The sequence below is a fragment of the Amblyraja radiata genome, chromosome 10 (genome assembly GCF_010909765.2).
Source record: "Amblyraja radiata isolate CabotCenter1 chromosome 10, sAmbRad1.1.pri, whole genome shotgun sequence".
In the NCBI taxonomy this organism is placed as follows: Eukaryota; Metazoa; Chordata; class Chondrichthyes; order Rajiformes; family Rajidae; genus Amblyraja; species Amblyraja radiata.
Genome location: NC_045965.1, coordinates 53,325,055 through 53,346,630, shown reverse-complemented (window position 1 = coordinate 53,346,630; position 21,576 = coordinate 53,325,055). Strand labels below are relative to the sequence as shown.

Genomic DNA, 21,576 nt, shown 5'->3' with positions numbered 1-21,576 from the left:
TTCACATCTTTTTTTCTCCGAGGATCTAGAATATGTCTTATTTAATCAATAATATGAGTTGTACATGTTAATTGCATAAAACTCCTCTGTAAGATGTCTGGGTTTCTGGTTATATTAACAACATATGCAGTCTTAGTTTTAAGATGCAGTCTTGACACTTTAATGCTGGATGTTAGGAAGCTGTCTCACCTCCTGAAACAATCGAACAAAAGGATTTCTGGGCCAAGGGGAACATATGGCCTGTCACTCAAAATAGACAGCCCAGCCAGCACCCTTCATCACATGTGCCAGCCTGAGTCAGGCCAGCACCATCATCTGCTGGGAGACGTCCTGACAAGCCAGAAATACTCTCCCGCCCGGCTGCACCAGACGCCACCACTCGCATCTCCCTCCCCTGCTCATGTTCTTCAGCATTCTACTTTAGCTCTTTCTGTTTTGATTCTCAGGATGGAAGAGAAGCATCTACTGAAAGAAAGACTGCAAGCCATCACCGTAAGTCCTCTAAATTTGCCTTCCTTGTAACCCAAGCTGCGTATTGTTTGTCAGTGTATGTATGTGTGTGTGAAGGACACTATCAGGTCAAAGGCTTCAAGGACCTTCAACTTCAGTAAAGTATTTCCTTGCTGTGTAGGAAGGAACTGCAGATGCTGGTTTAAACCGAAGTTAGACACATAAAGCTGGAGTAACTTGGCAGGTCAGACAGCATCTCTGGAGAAAAAGGAATAGGTGACGTTTCGGGTCAAGACTCTTCTTCTGAAGAAGTGCCTCGATCCAAAACATCACCTATTCCTTTTCTCCAGAGATGCTGTCTGACCCACTGAGCTACTCCAGCTTTTAGTGTCTAAATTAAGTATTTCCTTGCTGGCAGGAGTCAGTTAGTTAAAGACTCTCCATCTTCATATCAAAATATTCCACAAATTTGCTTTGTCCCTGAATGGTAGCTGAATTATATATTTTCGCTGTCAGATTTAATAGCCATTGAAGTTGAAAGTGAGGAATAGAAATCTGCATGTCATGCCCTTGCAATTGATTTTTCAAGTATCTGTTTTGGTATGAGGTCAGAGTCTGCACAGAAGACTACTATAGCAGCGTGATTGAGGGCAAGGTGATACATTCTAGGTGAGAATGGAGCTTGATGCCATCTCACCCTAATTATAACCTCTCGTTCCATAGCATAATGACACTGTTGTAATAATAACTAAGGTATAGAATATACTTATTGTGACTTTTCAATAGACATTACAATATTGGAAAGACAAATGTTCTACACAGCTGACTGGTCAGCTAATGAAAATATACCTATGCGTTTGGATCTTATTTTAATGATCTAAAAAGTTATAATATTTGAGAGCATGATTGCTATGTGTTAATAGTGGTTAAAAGATTTGCCGTAAGTACTTGTAATTGGAAATGATCATTCCTGAGTTTCTACTGAATAATATATTAATGGCAGCCTGCGATTTGGTCTTAAGATAAAAACCAAAATTAGCAATTGGTAAATCATAACTATATTCAGTCCCTAAGCCAGGGTAAAATACACTACAGAATTTGTACAGGTGCTGAATGACAGAACATCCTTAATAAATGTGGAAATAACCTATTTTTGCTGTTTTGTAACAATATTCCCTTAAAGAATTATAGGAAGTTTCATCTATATTACTGATTTAGATGTTCCAGATCTGATCTGGGGGAGACAGCAGGAACAGAGTACTGATTTTGGATGATCAGCCATGATCATATTAAATGGCGGTGCTGGCTTGATGGGCCGATTGGCCTACTACTGCACCTATGTTTCTATGATCTAGATTTTGATGCTATTTAAAACCTGTTTTAATGTCATATAATTATGTTTTACAAACTTAAACTCGCAAGGACAACTTTGTAGCAGATTTCGCTGTTTCAATGACAAATCATTTACTACATAACACAGAGAGTACAAATCCTCTGTTTCCAACGGATTGTGTCCCAACTTTTTGTAACAATGAATAGAAAAGAGATACCATATTAAAAGATTGGAGATAGCTAATGCTGTTCTTTCGCTTTATAAAGGAGATGGAACAAGTCCCGGTAATTGTATACCAACTGGCATTACATCAGCTGATTGAAATTTTACTAAAGGATGTAATCAAATGAAATACATTAACCAAAGACATATCAAAGGGTTGCTAACGCAATATTCAAAAGGGAAGATCGCATTCAATCAAGCTCATTGAAATCTTTGAAAGGGCAAAAGTAGTTTACGCAGCTTATACACGGTAGAGTTACTGCTTTACAGTGCCAGACACCCGGGTTCGATCCTGACTACGGGTGCTGTCTGTACGGAGTTTTACGTTCTCCCCGTGACATGTGTGGATTTTCTCCGAGATCTTCGGTTTCCTCCCACTCTCCAAAGACGTACAGGTTGTAGGTTAATTGACCTGGCATGAATGTAAAAAATTGTCGCTAGTGTGTGTAGGATAGTGTTAATGTGCAGAGATCACTGGTCAGCGCAGACTCGATGGGCCGAAGGGCCTGCTTCCGCGCTGTATTTCTAAACTAAACTAAACTAAACAATCATAATGAAGTAGGTACACAAAATTGCTGGAGGAACTCAGCGGGTGCAGCAGCATCTATGGAGCGAAGGAAATAGGCGACGTTTCGGGCCGAAACCCTTCTTCAGACTGATAGGGGGTGGGGAAAGAAAGAAGGACAAAGGGAGGAGGAGGAGGAGCCCGAGGGCGGGCGGATGGGAGGAGACAGCTAGAGGGTGAAGGAAGGGGAGGGGGGGAGGGGACAGCACGGGCTAGCCAAATTGGGAGAATTCAATGTTGATGCCAAGGGGACGCAAGGACCCCAGACGGAATATGAGGTGCTGTTCCTCCAATTTCCGCTGTTGCTCACTCTGGCAATGGAGGAGACCCAGGACAGAGAGGTCGGATTGGGAATGGGAGGGGGAGTTGAAGTGCTGAGCCACCGGGAGGTCAGGTAGGTTATTGCGGACTGAGCGGAGGTGTTCGGCGAAACGGTCGCCCAACCTACGCTTGGTCTCACCGATGTAAATCAGCTGACATCTAGAGCTGCGGATGCTGTAGATGAGGTTGGAGGAGATGCAGGTGAACCTTTGTCGCACCTGGAACGACTGCTTGGGACCTTGAATGGAGTCGAGGGGGGAGGTGAAGGGACAGGTGTTGCATTTCTTGCGGTTGCAACGGAAAGTGCCCGGGGAGGGGGTGGTGCGGGAGGGAAGTGAAGAATTGACGAGGGAGTTGCGGAGGGAGCGGTCTTTGCGGAAGGCAGACATGGGGGGAGATGGGAAGATGTGGCGAGTGGTGGGGTCACGTTGGAGGTGGCGGAAATGGCGGAGGATTATGTGTTGTATTTGCCGGCTGGTGGGGTGAAAGGTGAGGACCAGAGGGACTCTGCCCTTGTTGCGTGTGCGGGGATGGGGAGAGAGAGCAGTGTTACGGGGTATGGATGAGACCCTGGTGTGAGCCTCATCTATGGTGGCGGAGGGGAATCCCCGTTCCCTGAAGAACGAGGACATTTCCGATGCCCTAGTATGAAATGTCTCATCCTGGGAACAGATGCGGCGTAGGCGGAGGAATTGGGAGTAGGGGATGGAGTCTTTACAGGGGGCAGGGTGGGAAGACGTGTAGTCCAGATAGCCATGTGAGTCAGTGGGTTTATAATGTATGTCGGTCAGGAGTCTGTCCCCTGCGATGGAGATGGTGAGGTCAAGGAATGGTAGGGAAGTGTCTGAAATCGTCCAGGTGTATTGGAGTGCCGGATGGAAGTTGGTGGTGAAGTGGATGAAGTCAGTCAGTTGTGTGTGGGTGCAGGAGGTGGCACCAAAGCAGTCGTCAATGTAGCGGAGGTAGAGGTCGGGGATGGGGCCCTGGTACGCATTGAACAAGGATTGTTCGACGTGCCCGACAAAGAGGCAGGCGTAGCTGGGGCCCATGCGTGTGCCCATAGCTACGCCTTGTGTTTGGAGGAAATGGGAGGAGTCAAATGTAAAGTTATTGAGGGTGAGGACCAACTCCGCTAAGCGGAGGAGAGTGTCAGTGGCTGGGTATAGGTTGCTCCTCTGGTCGAGGAAGAACCGGAGGGCTCTGAGGCCATCCTGGTGGGGGATGGAGGTGTAGAGTGACCGGACATCCATGGTGAAGATGAGGGGGTGAGGGCCCAGAGAGTGGAATGCGTGGAGGCGGCGGAGAGTGTCTGAGGTGTCTAGAACATAGGTGGGGAGGGATTTGACCAAGGGGGATAGGATGGAGTCAAGGTATGTGGAGATGAGTTCGGTGGGGCACGAACACGCAGAGACAATGGGTCTGCCGGGAGAGCCGGGTTTGTGGATTTTGGGGAGAAGGTAAAAACGGGCCGTGCGGGGCTGGGGAACGATGAGTTTGGAGGCTTGGTCAGGTAGGGCGTGAATGAAGTAGCTGTGTTTTATTTGGATTTTGGAAGGGCTTTTGTGAAAGAAAAAGTCAGTAGATTCAGGACTGGGTTCGGAACATGTGGAGTCAATGAACAGATGACAATTTGTCAACTACAAAAAAGACACCAGAAAATAAAACGTTTGGACAACTACGCATAATTGCAAAAGGTAGAAAATATGTTTTGTTGGAAATGTGTTGGGACTGCAGTCATTCAAGATTTGTGAATGATTCGGATTCAAGAATCAACAGGTACAAGTTAAAATATCCTCAGGTGCCCAAAGGTTTAGTTTAGTTTAGAGATACAGCGTGGAAACAGGCCCTTCAGCCCCTCGAGTCCGGGCCGACCAACGATCACCCACACGCTAGTTCTAACTTATCCCAGTTTCGCTACACGCGAGGGGCAATTTTACAGAAGCCAATTCGCCTACAAACCTGCACGCTTTTGGAATGTGGGAGGAAACCGGAGAAAACCCAAGTGGACTGGCCACAGGTGTGAACATGCAAAATCCGTAAGGCAGCAATTCTACCACTGCGCCACTCTCTATAAAACCAGGATAATTCTTTTTTATTTGTTTATGTGCTCATTTTTTTTTTTAATCTGGACATCACTAGCAAGGCCAGAGTCCATATATTGTCCATCATTTACTGCTCCGGAAAAGGCCAAGGGACTTGCTGCACGGCATAGAGGCAATAAAACGCAGTTGAAGTTACGCCCACAATGTTGTTGGGGTGGGCTTTCAGAAATTAGACCCTAATGACAAAGGGATAATGGTCATGATGGTGTATAACTTGGAGGGGACCTTGCAAGTGGTGATGCTCCTATGTTCTCCTGACCTTCTTGGTGGTAGAGGTTACAAGTATGAATGGCACTGTTGGAAGAGCCTGGGCAAAAGACTACAACGATGCAGGACTTTGTTTAGTTTTAGTTTAGTTCAGAGATACAGCGCGGAAACAGGCCCTTCGACCCACTGAACCCGCACCGACCAGCGATCACCCCGCACATTAACACAAGCCTACACACACTAGGGACAATTTACACTTACACCAAGTATACAAACCCAAGCCAATTAGCCAATTGACCTGCAAACCTGTACGTTTTTGGAGTGTGGGAGGAAACCGAAGATCTCGGAGAGAACCCACGCAGGTCAGGGGGAGAACTTACAAACTCCGTACAGACAGCACCCGCAGTCGGGATCAAACCTGGGTCTCTAGTGCTGCAAGCGCTGCAAGGCAGCAACTCTACCGCTGCGCCACTTTGGTTACGCCGCATTTGGAATATTGCGTACATCTCTGGTCGCCCCATTGCAGGAAAGATGTGGAAGCTTTGGAGAGGGTGCAGAGGAGGTTTGCCATAATGCTGCCTGGATTAAGGAGGTTCAAGAGGGGTTGGGAGAAGTTGGATAGACCTGAATTGTTTTCTCTTGAATGTCGGAGGTTGAGGGGAGACTTGATAGAAGTATATAAAATTATGGGAGGCATAGAACCTTTTTCCCAGGGTCCAACACTAGAGGGCATAGCTATAAGGTGAGAGGAAAGTTCAATGGAGATATGCGGGGGAACCTTTTTACACAGAGGATGTTGGAGGCCTGGACATTGCCTGGGGTGGTGATAGAGGCGGATACGCTAGTGGTGTTTAAGAGGTTTTTGGAAAGCTGCAAGGAGATGCAGGGAATGGTGGAATATGGATCATGTGGAGACAGAAGCGAGTTGAGCTAGGCATCATGTTTGGCACAAACATTGTGGACTGAAGGGCCTGTTCTTGTGCTGTACCATGATCTATGTGGGCAGTGAAGAAAATGAATGCTGAGGGTTTTAGACTTTTTTTTTTGCCTCAATGTGGGCTGCTTTGTGCCAGATAGTGTCAAGCATCTTGCACAATGCGGGAGAAACATTCATCGAGATATGTGGAGATTATTCCATCACACTGTTGACTGGGATCAGCACACTGTCATCAGGAAGGCTGGCTCCATCCTGAGAGCGGAGTTAGATTTACTGGAGATGGTCTTGGAGGGGAGGATGCTCCTCTAACTGCAGAACATCTTGGGGAATACAGCTCACCCCCTCCATGACACACTGGTCAACCTGAGGAGCACCTTCGGCCACAGACTGGTTCCACCAAGGTGCAGCACAGAACGCCACAGGAGATCATTTTTTCCTGTGGCTATCAAGCAGTACAACCCCTTCCCCTTCTGTCATGCGGTAGACTGAATCCACGCAGACTGGCGATCTCCGTGAACTAGTACTATCCTACACACTAGGAACAATTTACAATCTTTACCAGAGCCAAATTAACATTCCAACATGTAAGTTTTTGGAATGTAGAGGGAGACTGAAGCAGCCGATGAAAACTCACGGGATCATGGGGATAACATACAAACTCTGTACAGACAGCATCCACAGTCAGGATCGGACACGGGTCTCTGGCGCTGTAAGGCAGCAACTCTACCGTTGCGTCACCGTGCCTGTCGCCCAATTATGTATACGTAGTTTCCCACATATCAGTCCATGTCTGAATGTTGGCTCGGTCAGATGAACGAGGAATGGCATGGGCAGTGAATATGGGGAATGGGCGAGATCAAACACAGTCTGGCCCATTGTAAAAATCTTTCAGTTGCCATGATCCGTCCCACATTGGTAACATATGTGTTATTTCACAACACTAGTGCTTGATATTTTATTTATAAAGCAGTATAATGTTACCAACCCACCTGTTAAAGGGAAACTGGTTTCCACCTAACCATCCAACAGCAACAGATAATTTAGACAAGAATAATTCTATGCAAATGCTATTCTACAGCCATCAATCCCAAAGTGCCCTTGAATGGCTCACTGATACCTCACGCTGCCTTGCCACGGCCAGCAGCATAATCAAGGACGTGTCACACCCTGGCCATTCCCTCTTCTCCCCTCTCCTATCAGGCAAAAGGTATAGAAGTGTGAAAACGCACACCTCCAGATTCAGGGACAGTTTCTTTCCAAATGAATCATCCTACCATAACTAGAGAGCAGTGCTGAACTACTATCTACCTCACTGGTGACCCTCGGACTATCTTTGATCAGAATTTGCTGGCTTTACCTTGCACTAAACGCTATTCCCTTATCTTGTATCTATATACTGTAAATGGCTCTATTGTAATCATGTATTGTCTTTCCACTGACTGGTTGGCACCAACAAAAGCTTTTCACTGTGCCTTAGTACACATGACAATAAACTAAACTGAAATTGCCCATGGCAATCGGACAAACTATTGCTTCTCCCTCATTGGTTCTTTTCCCTGCCATTTGTGAGTTAAGATGCCTCACCTTTGCTTCATAGAGTCTGAAGAAATCAGTCAGCATCTAGTATGTACTGTAGAGAGGATCTTTGACCACCATTTGAGGGTGGGTATAGTGTGCATCCACCCAATTAATAGCCTGTGTATCACATGGTGAGTAAATGGTCTGAAGGTTCGCAATTCATCTTGGACCTGGTTTACAAATAACATTAGACAGGCAATTCTGCATTAATGTGGATATGAAAATTATGGTAACTGTAAATTATGTTGAAAATAAATCTTCCACTTGTCATTATGCTAAGTGCGTGAGAGCAAGTTATTGAACACTGCCCAATCCATCACGGGTTCTGCCCTCCCCATCATCAAAGGGATTTACAGGACACGCTGCCTCAAAAAGGCAGCCAGCACCATCAGAGACCCACACCGCCCTGGCCACACACTCTAGTGAGTGTGATTGATGGGCCAAATGGCCTAATTCTGCTCCTATCAGTTACGCCCTTATGACACGCATTTCACCCCTGCTCTCTGTAAACTTGTAAATGGTGTTACAGCAGCATACGGCCAAACAGTCGTGCATGTATAGGAAGTGTAGTAGGCTGAGAACGCATCCTTGTAGGACACTGGTATTGGGAATTATTATGGAGGATGTTTTGCCACTTATCCTCACTGATTGAGGCCTATGGCTCCGTAAATCAAGGATCCAGTTCAGAGTGTAATACTATTCATAGTGTAATCCTAGGTCTTTGGAAGTGAGTTCGGTTGGGGTCATAGTGTTAAAAGCAGAGTTGTTGTCAATATATACAGTAGGAGTCTGATGTGGGTGTTATCCAGATGCTCCAGTGATGAGTGTAGGGCATTGGACCTGTTGTGATGAAAGACAAACTGTAATGGGTCAAGGCTGTCCGGGAGGCTGGAATTAGTTGGAATTAGCAAGCCTCTCCAAGCATTAAATGGAATAATTTAAAAATATTGGCAGACTGCTTCAGGGCCTCCTGGTACCATGGAACGGTGTTCGTTGAGGAATGACATACTCGAGAAAGAAACCAATGTGAAATCAGTTTTATTCAAACCAGTAACCATGTGCTTTATAGGTTCCTGATTTAAAGAAAGCTCCAGCTTGACTCTCAATCGAGAAAGAACATAGCCGGGTTATACTGGTTATTGGATGGTGAAAGAATAGTAAATACACTCATAGGGCAGCACGGTGGTGCAGTGGTGGAGTTGCCGGTGTACAGATCCAGAGACCCGGGTTCGATCCTGACTATGGGTGCTCTCTGAACGTAGTTTGTACGTTCTACCCGTGAGCGCGTGGTCGTAAAATACGGGAAGATATTGTGGACAAATGTGATCCCTATACTCGGATGACCTGAAATAACTTTAATGCTTAAATGTAATGATAACTTATACTTATTTGCATTTCTCTCCAACTCTGACTCTGAATACAACTAACTCCAGTATTCGCTTGAAGGGGCTTGACATCATCTGCACAGCCCCTTGCAAGCTGCCCTCCACCTTTAAATATGGTTCACTCTTTCACTCTGAACCATTTTGAGTATAACTTACTGTTGGTGAACACTAGGAAGAAAATGTTGCCATATGTGCAAGGGATAGGTCTGACCCATAGCTTCCTGCAGAGATTTCCCTGAACCCTGCTTGCTTCAAATGTAATATCTGGGTGTGCTTGTACATCAGTCACTGAAAGTAAGCGTACAGGTACCGCAGGCAGTGAGGAAAGCTAATGGCATGCTGGCCTTCATTGCTAGAGGATTTGAGTTTAGGAGCAAGGAGGTCCTACAGCAGTTATACAGGGCCCTGGTGCGACCGCACCTGGAGTACTGTGTGCAACTTTGGTCTCCTAATTCGAGAAAGGACATCATTGCTATTGAGGGAGTGCCTCAATGGTGAGTTGGTTCACCAGGTTAATTCCCGGGATAGTGGGACTGATGTATGATGAAAGAATGGGTTGACTGGGCTTGTGTTCACTGGAAATTAGAAGGATGAGAAGGGATCTAACAGAAACATATAACATTCTTAAAGGATTGGACAGGTTAAATGCAGGAAAAATATTCCAAATGTTGGGGGAGTCCAGAACCAGGGGTTACCGTTTAAGAATAAAGGGTAGGCCATTTAGGACTGAGATGAGGACAAACTTTTTCTCCCAGAGAGTTGTGGATCTGTGGAATTCTCTGCCAGAGAAGGCAGTGGAGGCCAATTCACTGGGTGTTTTCAAGAGAGAGTTAGATTTAGCTCTGAGGGCGAAGGAATCAAGGGATATGGGGAAAAAGCAAGAATGGGGTACTGATTTTAGATGATCAGCCATGATCATATTGAATGGCGTTGCTGGATTGAAGGGCCGGATGGCCTACTCCTGCACCTATTTTTCTATGTTTCTATATAGAAATCACACCTTTAACAGTTTGTTTGACGCAAGCTCCTCCCAGCACTGACTTTACCATCTCCGTTTGTTTGTTGTAAGTCCATGAAATAGTGTCATAGAGGCATACAGCATGGAAATAGGCCCTTCAGCCCAACTTGTCCACGCCAACCAACGTGCCCCATCTATAATAGTCCCACCTGCCTGCATTTGGCCCATATCACTATAAACTTAACCTAGCTATGTACTTGTTCTCATGTTGTTTAAACATTTTGATAGTAGCTGCCTCAACTACCTCCTCTGGTAGCCCGTTCCATGTACCAACCACCCTTCATGTAAAAAATTGTCCCTCAGGTTCCTATTACATCTTACCCCCCCTGACCTAAACCCTATGTCCGAAATGATTAATGTAGAAATGCCACCTGCTTGATGTTCAACAGAAATGTTGTGGAGAAGTCGGAGTTTATTGGTATTCTCAAAAGTTGGTGAATGTGTCCGACTCTTGTGACAATTCTGGTGTTTACCACTTGCAAACAATCCTGGAAATGGAGCTAGAGCGGCTGGGATTATCTTTGCTACATATGTTGATTGTGCATTTTGGTGACATGTTCACAGTGAGGTTTCAAAGAACACCACAGCTGGCTACATCCAATCCAATGCTTCCTCAGTACTTCCCCCTCAGCTCACAGCCTCTTTCACAAGTTCATCGTATAGCTTCAGTTGCACATAACACATTGAGGATGAAAGTTTGGTCCATTTGTAGACCATATTAGTTTACTGAAGTTTAATGCTGCATTTATCAGAGATCTGACTATGGAGCTCAGAGCCAATCTCTGAATGCCAGATAGCTATTCCAATTCTGGCTTTGAAGAGATCAGATAAAGATATTTTGGTAACAGAAAAGGACCACTTGATCTAATAATCCATCAATTTTACATGGGACGGTGCTTCCTATCTTCATTCTTACAATAGCCCTCAACTCTTCCTTTTCAAAAAAGTTCTCTCTCGCGCGTCCACACACATATACCACACAAAATGCTGGAGTAACTCAGCGGGACAGGCAGCATCTCTGGAGAGGAGGAGTTTTGGGTCAAGACCCTTCTTCGTCTGAAGAAGGATCTCGACCCGAAACATGACCCAGTCCTTCTCTCCAGAGATGCTGCATGTCCCACTGAGTTAATCCATCATTTTGTGTCTATCTTCGGTTTAAACCAGCACCTGCAGTTCCTTCCTGTACTCAGATGCCTGTTTAAACCAATGATGGACACAAAATGCTGGAGTAACTCAGCGGGTCTCTGCTCTTCGATCATAACACTGTACTGTCTTGATATATGTACTATATATATATATCCAAGACAAAACGGTGTTGTGATGGAAGGCTGCCATGCATATGACCTGCCAGGTCTCTGGACTTGAAGTCATTCTCTTATCTCTTAGTCTGCTTTAAAATGACGCAAAACTGAAATGGCCCCAGCTCCTAAATCAAATAGATCAAACAACACCCATGATGATATCTACAAAAGTATCAAAGGCAATCAAGATATTTGTATTGATTAACAAAGTAACCCAGATGAAAAAAAAATCAGTCGTATGGGTCAAATCTAAACAAGTTTAATGCCAACTTTGAATATAGCTCACGATAGATGATGCACCAAAAAAAAAAGTGAAACTTTACACTAACCCAGTAAGTTAAATCTTTATGCTAGAAAATAGACAATTGACAATAGACAATAGATGCAGGAATAGGCCACTCGACCCTTCGAGCCAGCACCGCCATTCAATGTAATCATGGCTGATCATCCCCAATCAGTACCCCATTCCTGCCTGTGTGCCGGGGTGGCATGGTGGCACAGCGGTAGAGTTACTGCCATACAGCGCCAGAGACCCAGGTTCGATCCTGCCTACGGATGCTGTCTCTATGGAGTTTGTACATTCTCCCTGTGACCGCGTGGATTTTCATCGGGTTCTCCGGGTGCCGCCCACACCCCAAAGATGTACAGGTTTGTAGGTTAATTGGCTTTTGGAAATTGTAAATTGTCCATAGTATGTTGGATGGTGTTAGTGTATGGGGCTGCACTGGCCAGCGCTGTCCCGGTGGGCCAAAGGGCCTGTTTCTGCACTGTATCTCTGAAGTAAAAGTATAAAATGTTGGATTTATAAGTAGAGTGATACTAAAGAAATGTACAGTGAAAATGTACGGAACTGAATATTCAAGGGTATACCTCCTAACAAAAGACAGACAGGTGGGCAGAGGGGGTGGGGTAGCTCTGTTGGTGAGGAATGAAATACAGTCCCTTGCAAGGGGTGACATTGAAACAGTATGTGGGGTCAGTATGGATAGAATTAAGGAATTGTAAGGGTAAAAAGACCCTAATGGGACTCATCTACAGGCCCCCAAACAGTAGTCTGGACATAGGGTGCAAGTTGCATCAGGAGTTAAAATTGGCATGTAGCAAAGGTAATGCTGTGGTTGTTATGGGAGATTTCAACATGCAGGTAGACTGGGAGAATCAGGTTGGTTCTGGACTCCAAGAAAGGGACTTTGTAAAGGGACTTCGTGATGGATTCTTAGAGCAGCTTGTATTGGAGTCTACCAGGGAGAAGGCAATTCTGGATTTAGTGTTATGTAATGAACCGGATTTGATAAAGGACCTCGAGGTTAATGAGCCATTAGGAGGTAGTGACCATAATATGGTCAGGTTTAATCTACAATTGGAGAGGGAGAAGGGTAGATCGGAGGTGTCAGTGTTACAGTTGAACAACAACGGCAGGTATTTCTAGGAATAATACAGAAGGTGCAGGGTCAGTTCATTCCTAGGAGGAAGAAAGATTCCAAAGGGAGTTAGGGGCGACTGTGGTTGACAAGGGACGTCAGGGACAGTATAAAAATAAAAGAGAAGAAGTACAACGTAGCAAAGATGAGCGGGAAGCAAGAGGATTGGCTAATGTTTAAAGAGCAACAGAAGATAACTAAAAAGACAATATGGGGAGAAAAGATGAGGTATGAAGGTAAGCTAGCCAAGAATATAAAGGAGGAGAGTAAAAGCTTCTTTAGGTATGTGAAGAGGAAAAAAATAGTTAAGACCAAAGTTGGACCCTTAAAGACCGAAAAAGGTGAATTTATTATGGGGAACAAGGAAATGGCAGATGAGTTGAACAGGTATTTTCGATCCATCTTCACTAAGGAGGACACAAACAATCTTCCTGATATAGTAGTGGCCAGAGGATCTGGGGTGACAGAGGAACTGAAGGAAATCCACATTAGGGAGGAAATGGTGTTGGGTAGATTGATGGGACTGAAGGCTGATAAATCCCCAGGGCCTGATGGTCTGCATCCCAGGGTACTTAAGGAAGTGGCTCTAGAAATCGTGGATGCAGTGGTGATAATTTTCCAATGTTCTATAGACACGGGATCAGTTCCTATGGATTGGAGGGTAGCTAATGTTATCCCACTTTTTAAGAAAGGCAGGAGAGAGAAAACAGGGAATTATAAACCAGTTAGCCTGACATCGGTGGTGGGGAAGATGCTGGAGTCAATTATAAAAGATGAAATAGCCACACATTTGGATAGCAGTAACAGGATCGGTCCGAGTTAGCATGGATTTACAAAGGGGAAATCATGCTTTATTAATCTTCTGGAATTTTTTGAGGATGTAACTAAGAAAATGGACAAGGGAGAGTCAGTGGATGTAGTGTACCTGGACTTTCAGAAAGCATTTGATAAGGTCCCACATAGGAGATTAGTGGGCAAAATTAGGGCACATGATATTGGAGGTAGAGTGCTGACATGGATAGAAAATTGATTGGCAGACAGGAAACAAAGAGTAGGGATTAACGGGTCCCTTTCAGAATGGCAGGCAGTGACTAGTGGGGTACCACAAGGCTCAGTGCTGGGACTGCAGCTATTTGCAATATACATCAATGATTTGGATGAAGGGATTCAAAGTAACATTAGCAAATTTGCAGATGACACAAAGCTGGGTGGCAGTGTGAAGTGTGAGGAGGATGCTATGAGAATGCAGGGTGATTTGGACAGGTTGGGGGATTGGGCAGATGCATGGCAGATTAAGTTTAATGTGGATAAATGTGAGGTTCTCCACTTTGGTATTAAAAAGAGGACTGCAGTTTACTATCTAAATGCCGTCAAGTTGGGAAAAGGGGAAGTACAACGGGATCTGGGGGTCCTTGTTCATCAGTCTATGAAAGTAAGCATGCAGCTACAGCAGGCAGTGAAGAAAGCAAATGGCATGTTGGCCTTTAAAACAAGAGGAGTCGAGTATAGGAGCAAATAGGTCCTTCTGCAGTTGTACAGAGCCCTAGTGAGACCACACCTGGAGTATTGTGTGCAGTTTTGGTCCCCTAATTTGAGGAAGGACATTCTTGCTATTGAGGGAGTGCAGCGTAGGTTTACAAAGTTAATTCCCGGGATAGTGAGACTGTCATGTGCTGAGAGAATGGAACGACTGGGCTTGTATACTCTGGAGTTTAGAAGGATGAGAGGGCATCTTATTGAAACATATAAGATTGTTAAGGGTTTGGACACGCTAGAGGAGGGAAACATGTTCCCGATGTTGGGGGAGTCCAGAACCAGGGGCCACAGTTTAAGAATAAGGAGTAAGCCATTTAGAACGGAGACGATGAAACACTTTCTCACAGAGAGTTGTGAGTCTGTGGAATTCTCTGCCTCAGAGGGCGGTGGAGGCCAGTTCTCTGGATACTTTCAAGAGAGAGCTAGATAGGGCTCTTAAAGATAGCGGAGTCAGGGGATATGGGGAGAAGGCAGGAACGGGGTACTGATTGTGGATGATCAACCATGGCGTTGAATGTCATTGAATGGCGGAGCTGGCTCGAAGGGCCGAATGGCCTACTCTGCACCTATTGTCTATTGTCTATTGTCTATAATGAGATTTATGGTAGCTTGCATAATGATATGTTATACAGTACGGAATGACGTCGATCTTTAATATATTTCACTTGGAAAATAGTTGAGACACCTGGACAAAAACCTTACGTTTCAATTCTGATTTTGCAGGAAAAAAGGAAAATCCAAGAGAAGATCATGGGACAACGGTTTGAAGTGGAAGAGGAGAAGCTGAAGCTAAAGCACTTAAAGGTGCAGCAATTAACAAATGCTCTACATTGTCAATGAAAGAAAGGATGAATATCGGAGCAAATCTTGCAGTGAAACATAGAACATAGAACATAAAACCGTACAGCTTAGGAACAGGCCCAATAGCCCATGATATTTGCTTCTTCCTCTCTGTTATCAGACTTCTAAACAGTCCTTCATAAGCTAGGGTACTGTCCGATTTACCTCTACCCCAATGCGGTCATTGGACTTCGTCCATGGAACCGATGCACTGAGAACGATATTCTGCACTCTGTATCTTCCCCTTTGCTCTAGGTATTATACTTGAATTTCATGTGATTGGATTTATGTATAGTATTATCTGATCCTATAATTTTAAAAGCGGAGGTAGATAGATTCTTGATAAGCAATGGAGTAGAAACATAGAAACATAGAAAATAGGTGCAGGAATAGGCCATTCGACCCTTCGAGCCTGCACCGCCATTCAATATGATCATGGGTATCATTCAACTCAGTATCCTATACCCGCCTTCTCTCCATACTCCCTGATCCCTTTAGCCACAGGGGCCACATCTAACTCCCTCTTAAATATAGCCAATGAACTGGCCTCAACTACCTTCTGTGGCAGAGAATTCCACAGATTCACCACTCTCTGTGTAAAAAATGTTTTTCTCATCTCAGTCCTAAAAGATTTCCCGTTTATCCTTAAATTGTGATCCCTTGTTCTGGACTTCCCCAACATCGGGAACAATCTTCTTGCATCTAGCTTGTCCAACCTCTTAAGAATTTTGTAAGTTTCTATAAGATCCCCCCTCAATCTTCTAAAATCTAGAGAGTACAAGCCGAATGGTACAAATGTATGTTGGAATGTTGAATGGTAATCAAGGGTATGTTGGAATGCAGAGTTTGCAATCAGGAGAGTCATGATCTTATTAAATGACCATGTAGGCTTGAAGAAGTAATTTGTCCGTCCCTGCTCCGAGCTGCTTTCATCTTCTAGACCAGCAGCCATTAACATTGACCCTGACCTCCGAATGAGGCCAAACATTTTTCATTTGTAAATACTTGCCAAATGATAAACAAAATGATAAAAAAACAATTTTTAACATTGCTCTGTTCTGAACAGTCAAAGGCTTTGAGAGAAAGATGGCTTCTGGAAGGAGTGGCCAACTTAACTCCTCAAGAACAAGAGGCGATAAGAACACAGCACCAGGAAGACCAGCTTCAATCCAAGCAAATGGAACAAACAATTCTCAGGTAAACCATTGGTGCATGAGTACAGTGTAGGAAAGAACTGCAGGTGCTGGTTTAAATCAAAGGTAGACACAAAATGCTGGAGTAACTCAGTGGGACAGGCAGCATCTCTGGAGAGAAGGAATGAGTGATGTTTCGGGTCTCGACCCAAAACGTCACCCAGATATGCTGGCTGGCCCGCTGAGTTACTCCAGCATTTGGTGTATGAGTACAGTTGGTAAAACCATGACTGGAACAAAAATCCTACTTCAGTATAGCTCCATAGAAGCTGAGAATACTAAATAGAAGTGATAATAATGTTAATCTTGATCCATTGTGTAGGAAAAAAGATGCATTTCGCTGTATCTGTAGTACATGTGACAGTAAAAAGAAACATTGAACCATCGAGGGGTCAAGCAGGTAGATCCCTGACTTGACCTAATGCTCAATTTTACTCATATATGAGACGTTACATTGGATGAGTGTAAAATCATCTTCATGTCCACCCTGCCAATTTGGTAACATTTAACTCAATGTGTATAAAGGGTTCATTGGATCATTGTGATTCAAAGGATTCACCAAGTTACATTGATGTTTGAGTTTCCTTTTATACATTCCTTTTATACATTTAATACATTTGATGTATTCAAGAGAGAGTTAGACCTACTGTAGCTCTGAGGGCTAACGGAATCAGGGATATGGGGAGAAAGCAGGAATGGAACGAACTACTGATTTTTGGATTGATCAGCCATGATCATATTGAATGGCGGTGTTGGCTCGAAAGACCGAATGGCCTACTCCTGCACCTATTTTCTATGATTGTACAATAACCTGATGAAAAGCATGCTGGCTCTAGGAGCTAAAAGCTACCTCTTCCATTAGGCACACTCCAACTATTCCCTATTCATAAGGTCATAAGTGATACGAGCAGAATTAGGCCATTTGGCCCATCAAGTCTACTCCACCATTCAATCATGGCTGATCTATCACTCCCTCCTAATCCCATTCTCCTGCCTTCTCCCCATAACCCCTGACACCCATACTAATCAATTATATAATGCCCTCTGCTATACTTGCTTAATCTTCATGGGGAAATTCTCTTCAGTGACCCAGAATAGTTTGAATTATCTAAGCTTCAATCTAGCTTATAATATAAATTAATATTCTGGTATGAAAACATACTGGAAAAAAATGATTAAAAATTACATTTACTGGTCAATATAACCATATAACCATATAATAACCATATAACAATTACAGCACGGAAACAGGCCATCTCGACCCTTCTAGTCCGTGCCGAACACGTATTCTCCCCTAGTCCCATATACCGGCGCTCAGACCATAACCCTCCATTCCTTTCCCGTCCATATAACTATCCAATTTATTTTTAAATGATAAAAACAAACCTGCCTCCACCACCTTTCCTGGAAGCTCATTCCACACAGCCACCACTCTCTGAGTAAAGAAGTTCCCCCTCATGTTACCCCTAAACTTCTGTCCCTTAATTCTCAAGTCATGTCCCCTTGTTTGAATCTTCCCTACTTTCAGTGGGAAAAGCTTATCCACGTCAACTCTGTCTATCCCTCTCATCATTTTAGAGACCTCTATTAAGTCCCCCCTTAACCTTCTGCGCTCCAAAGAATAAAGCCCTAACTTGTTCAACCTTTCATATAATCCTTGTGCTAGAAAACGTATGGTTTCCAAGTAAAGAGTGATATTAAACAAATTAACAGTGAAATGTAGTAATAATGAGTATGTATGGCTACATCACCCCAGCCCTGTTCTTCGCATGCTGAAGGAAATCTAACCCTCTCCTTGGCTGGAGGCTTCCAATGCTTCTTGTTGCTTCAGTTCTCCGAATATGTTTATGGAACCAGGGGATTATTCAAGTACGACTGCTGCAGCAAATTGTTTAAATTCCTTTGCAGCTCAGTTACAGAAGGCTGAATATTACCGGAGGTTGCTATTACAATTAGATTAAGTCACACATGGTGCTATCAATATTGAAAGACATGTTGGCCCCCTATACCATCTAAGCTGTGCTGGAACTCTGTGAATTGAAAAAAAATCAGTAGCTTTGAGAATTGAAGCTTTTCATTTGAGAACTAAGACATAGGTTTTTTTTTATTTTCCAATGATAAAATTAGACCATGTCTGTTCAGCTAGCAAATTTGAAGGTTAGAGTGTGCAGGAAGGAACTGCTGATGCTGGTTTACACGGAAGATAGCCACAAAATGCTGAAGTAACTCAGTGGGTCAGGCAGCATCTCTGGAAAGTAGAATCTAAAGAAGGGTCTCGACCCAAAACATCACATATTCCTTTTCTCCAGAAATGCTGCCTGACCCACTGAGTTACTCCAGCATTTTGTGACTATCTTGAAGGTTGAGGAATTTTTTTCAACCATTGACCGCGTCGTGTCCATAGTATGATATATAATAAGAGGGTGTTTCAACCTCCTGGCTTTCCATTAATAATTCTTCATTCCCATTCTTCCGTGATGTTTTAAAGAATAGGCAGCACTGAGATTAAAATAATTAATATGGAAAAATATGTAAAACTGTATTCCTATATTTAAATTTTGACAAGTATATTGGGGTGTACAGATAGTCATAGAGTCATACAGCAAGGAAATAGGCCCTTTAGCCCAACTTGCCTATGCTGACCACAATGCCCCATCTATGCTAGTCCCACCGACCCACGTTTGGTCCATATTCCTCTAAACCTTTCTTATCCATGTAACTGTCCAAATGTCTTTTAGATAACATAACTTTAATAATTTCACAAAATATATAAAACACTAGCGTCAGTCAAATATCCTTCATGAAAACTTGTTTGGAACAGACATTGTCCACTCATTGCCAGTCCAAGATTAGTTAGTTTAGTACTTAATTAGTTTAGGACACAGCTGGCATCCTGGTGCCATCGCAACAACCTGGAGCTCAATGCTCTTAAGACAGTGGAATTGATTGTAGACATTGTATACCCCTCCCCTCACCCCACTCACCATCAACATCACAGTCACATCTGTGGAGTCTTTTAAGTTCCTTGAAACCATCATCTCCAGGGACCTTAAATGGGGGCCACCATCGTCTCCACAGCCAAAAACAAAGATTATAGAGTATAGAGTAAATGTATTGGATTTTCTAAGCTTCAGCAAAGAAATCAGGTCTGCACAGTGATCCAACTCTTAATAAATGACATTAGCATTAAATCCTCTTGTCCTGTGCAGCAGAAGGGGACTCTGAGTAAGATGGCCAAAAATCACAGCCATAAGTGGTAGCGTTTTTTCTAAAATCAATTAGCAGTGCAAACAGGAAGTGGTCAATCTGAGACTTTTAATTATATTGATATAACAGAGATCCTGATTAAAATAATAGAGGTGCAATTGTTAACCTGTCAGTTAAATGATATTGGGGTTGGAAGGGTTTGGTCTGTGAAGTATCTCCACATTGCCCACGGCCCCTTTTCCCCGCACCTCCTAATGTCCCCCTCCTTACCTCTTCATCCTCGGGCTCCTGACTACCATCTTCCCCATGAGTCAGCCCTTAATCTGCAATATCCCATGAGTAGAGAGGAAAGACCTTTGCTTTGAATATGTAAAATAGAAAACGATGTACATCTTATGCATTAGTACCAAGTACATGAATACTATGATGTCTAATGCCAATGTCATTTATTAAGAGTTGGATCACTGTGCACTGCACATTTAATCTGCCTTTCCCAGCAGAAAGAATTACTAGCCCATTACACAGAGATGAGCACTGAAAAATCTTCCTGCCACTGCATGGCACTAGTGCACTTTGTAAGTACAGTACCGCAAAGCAGTCAACCACAAACTTTTTGCTCTCGGGAGTTGGAATCCACCATTTTCTGCATTTAAATTAAATCACGATCCTTTGTTAATTAACAACATTAAATGTAGTGATCACTTCATAAAGGATTATGCTGCGTTGAGGCTATCTTCATCCCATGTTTTGAATTCTATTTCGATGAATGAGGTGTGCCTATAATGCTATAAAGCATTTTAAAGTCATACAAAATATAAAGCTTTATCAACTGATACATTAGTGGGGTTATTTTAAAATATTTTGTGAAATGTTTAAATATTTTGTGAAATTGTTGACTTCTTATAGGATCATTCAGTGTGGAAACAGGCCCTTCAGTCCAACTTGCCCTGAATATAGATGGAGGCCATTTGGCCTATTAAATCAATGCTAGCTCTCAGAGTAATCCTCTCCTCTCGATAGGAGAGAGAGAGAGAGAGAGAGAGAGAGAGTGAAAGAGAGAGAGAGAGAGAGAGAGAGCGAGAGAGAGAGAGAGAGAGAGAGAGAGAGAGAGAGAGAGAGAGAGAGAGAGAGAGAGAGAGAGAGAGAGAGAGAGAGAGAGAGAGAGAGATGAGAGAGAGAGAGAGAGAGAGAGAGAGAGAGAGAGAGAGAGAGAAGAGAGAGAGAAGAAAGAGAGAGAGAGAGAGAGAGAGAGAGAGAGAGAGAGAGAGAGAGAGAGAGAGAGAGAGAGAGAGAGAGAGAGAGAGAGAGAGAGAGAGAGAGAGAGAGAGAGAGAGAGAGAGAGAGAGAGAGAGAGAGAGAGAGAGAAAGAGAGAGAGAGAGAGAGAGAATGAGAGAGAGAGAGAGAAGAGGGGAGAGAGAGAGAGAGAGAGAGAGAGAGAGAGAGAGAGAGAGAGAGAGAGAGAGAGAGAGAGAGAGAGAGAGTAGAGAGAAAGAGAGAGAGAGAGAGAGAGAGAGAGAGAGAGAGCGAGAGAGAGAGAGAGATTCGAGTCGTCATATATCGGAGTAGCGCTATGAAGAGATCTCGATCGTCGCTGATCTCTATCTGCTCTGCTTCTATCGAGATATCTCTCATCTCTACTCTATCTCTCTCTCTCTCTCTCTCTCTCTCTCTCTCTCTCTCTCTCTCTCTCTTCTCCCTCAGTTCTCCCACAGCACATCTACTTTAGGAACAATTTGTGGTTATCAATTAACCAATATATCAAAATTTTCCATGATATGCAGTGCTAATATAATTTAGTGGAGCAGAACCATAAGTAATGTTAAGAAGAGTACTGAGAGATAATTCACACAAGCACTTCAGGTTAAATTGAGTTTGGACTTTCAAAGTTCATCCACAGTGAAATATGCATTCTTTAAGATATATTGAAATGTTTCAAATTTGCTACCGGTGGTGTACATA

At 43.7% G+C, this 21,576-nt stretch overlaps 1 protein-coding gene across 4 annotated transcripts in view; it reads left to right on the top strand.

The window, feature by feature from the left end:
- The window catches only part of palmd (palmdelphin), a 78,025-nt gene that overhangs the window by 40,585 nt on the left and 15,864 nt on the right, over positions 1-21,576 (top strand). For 2 of the 4 annotated variants that reach the window (XM_033028878.1, XM_033028879.1), the window contains exons 2-4: positions 447-492; positions 15,100-15,180; positions 16,283-16,413. In XM_033028878.1, coding sequence (XP_032884769.1) covers positions 448-492; positions 15,100-15,180; positions 16,283-16,413 — 257 coding nt within the window. In that variant the 5' untranslated portion in view covers position 447. Of the gene's footprint in view, positions 1-292; positions 493-15,099; positions 15,181-16,282; positions 16,414-21,576 lie in introns of those variants that run through there. The other 2 variants (XM_033028881.1, XM_033028880.1) reach the window with 2 other exon arrangements.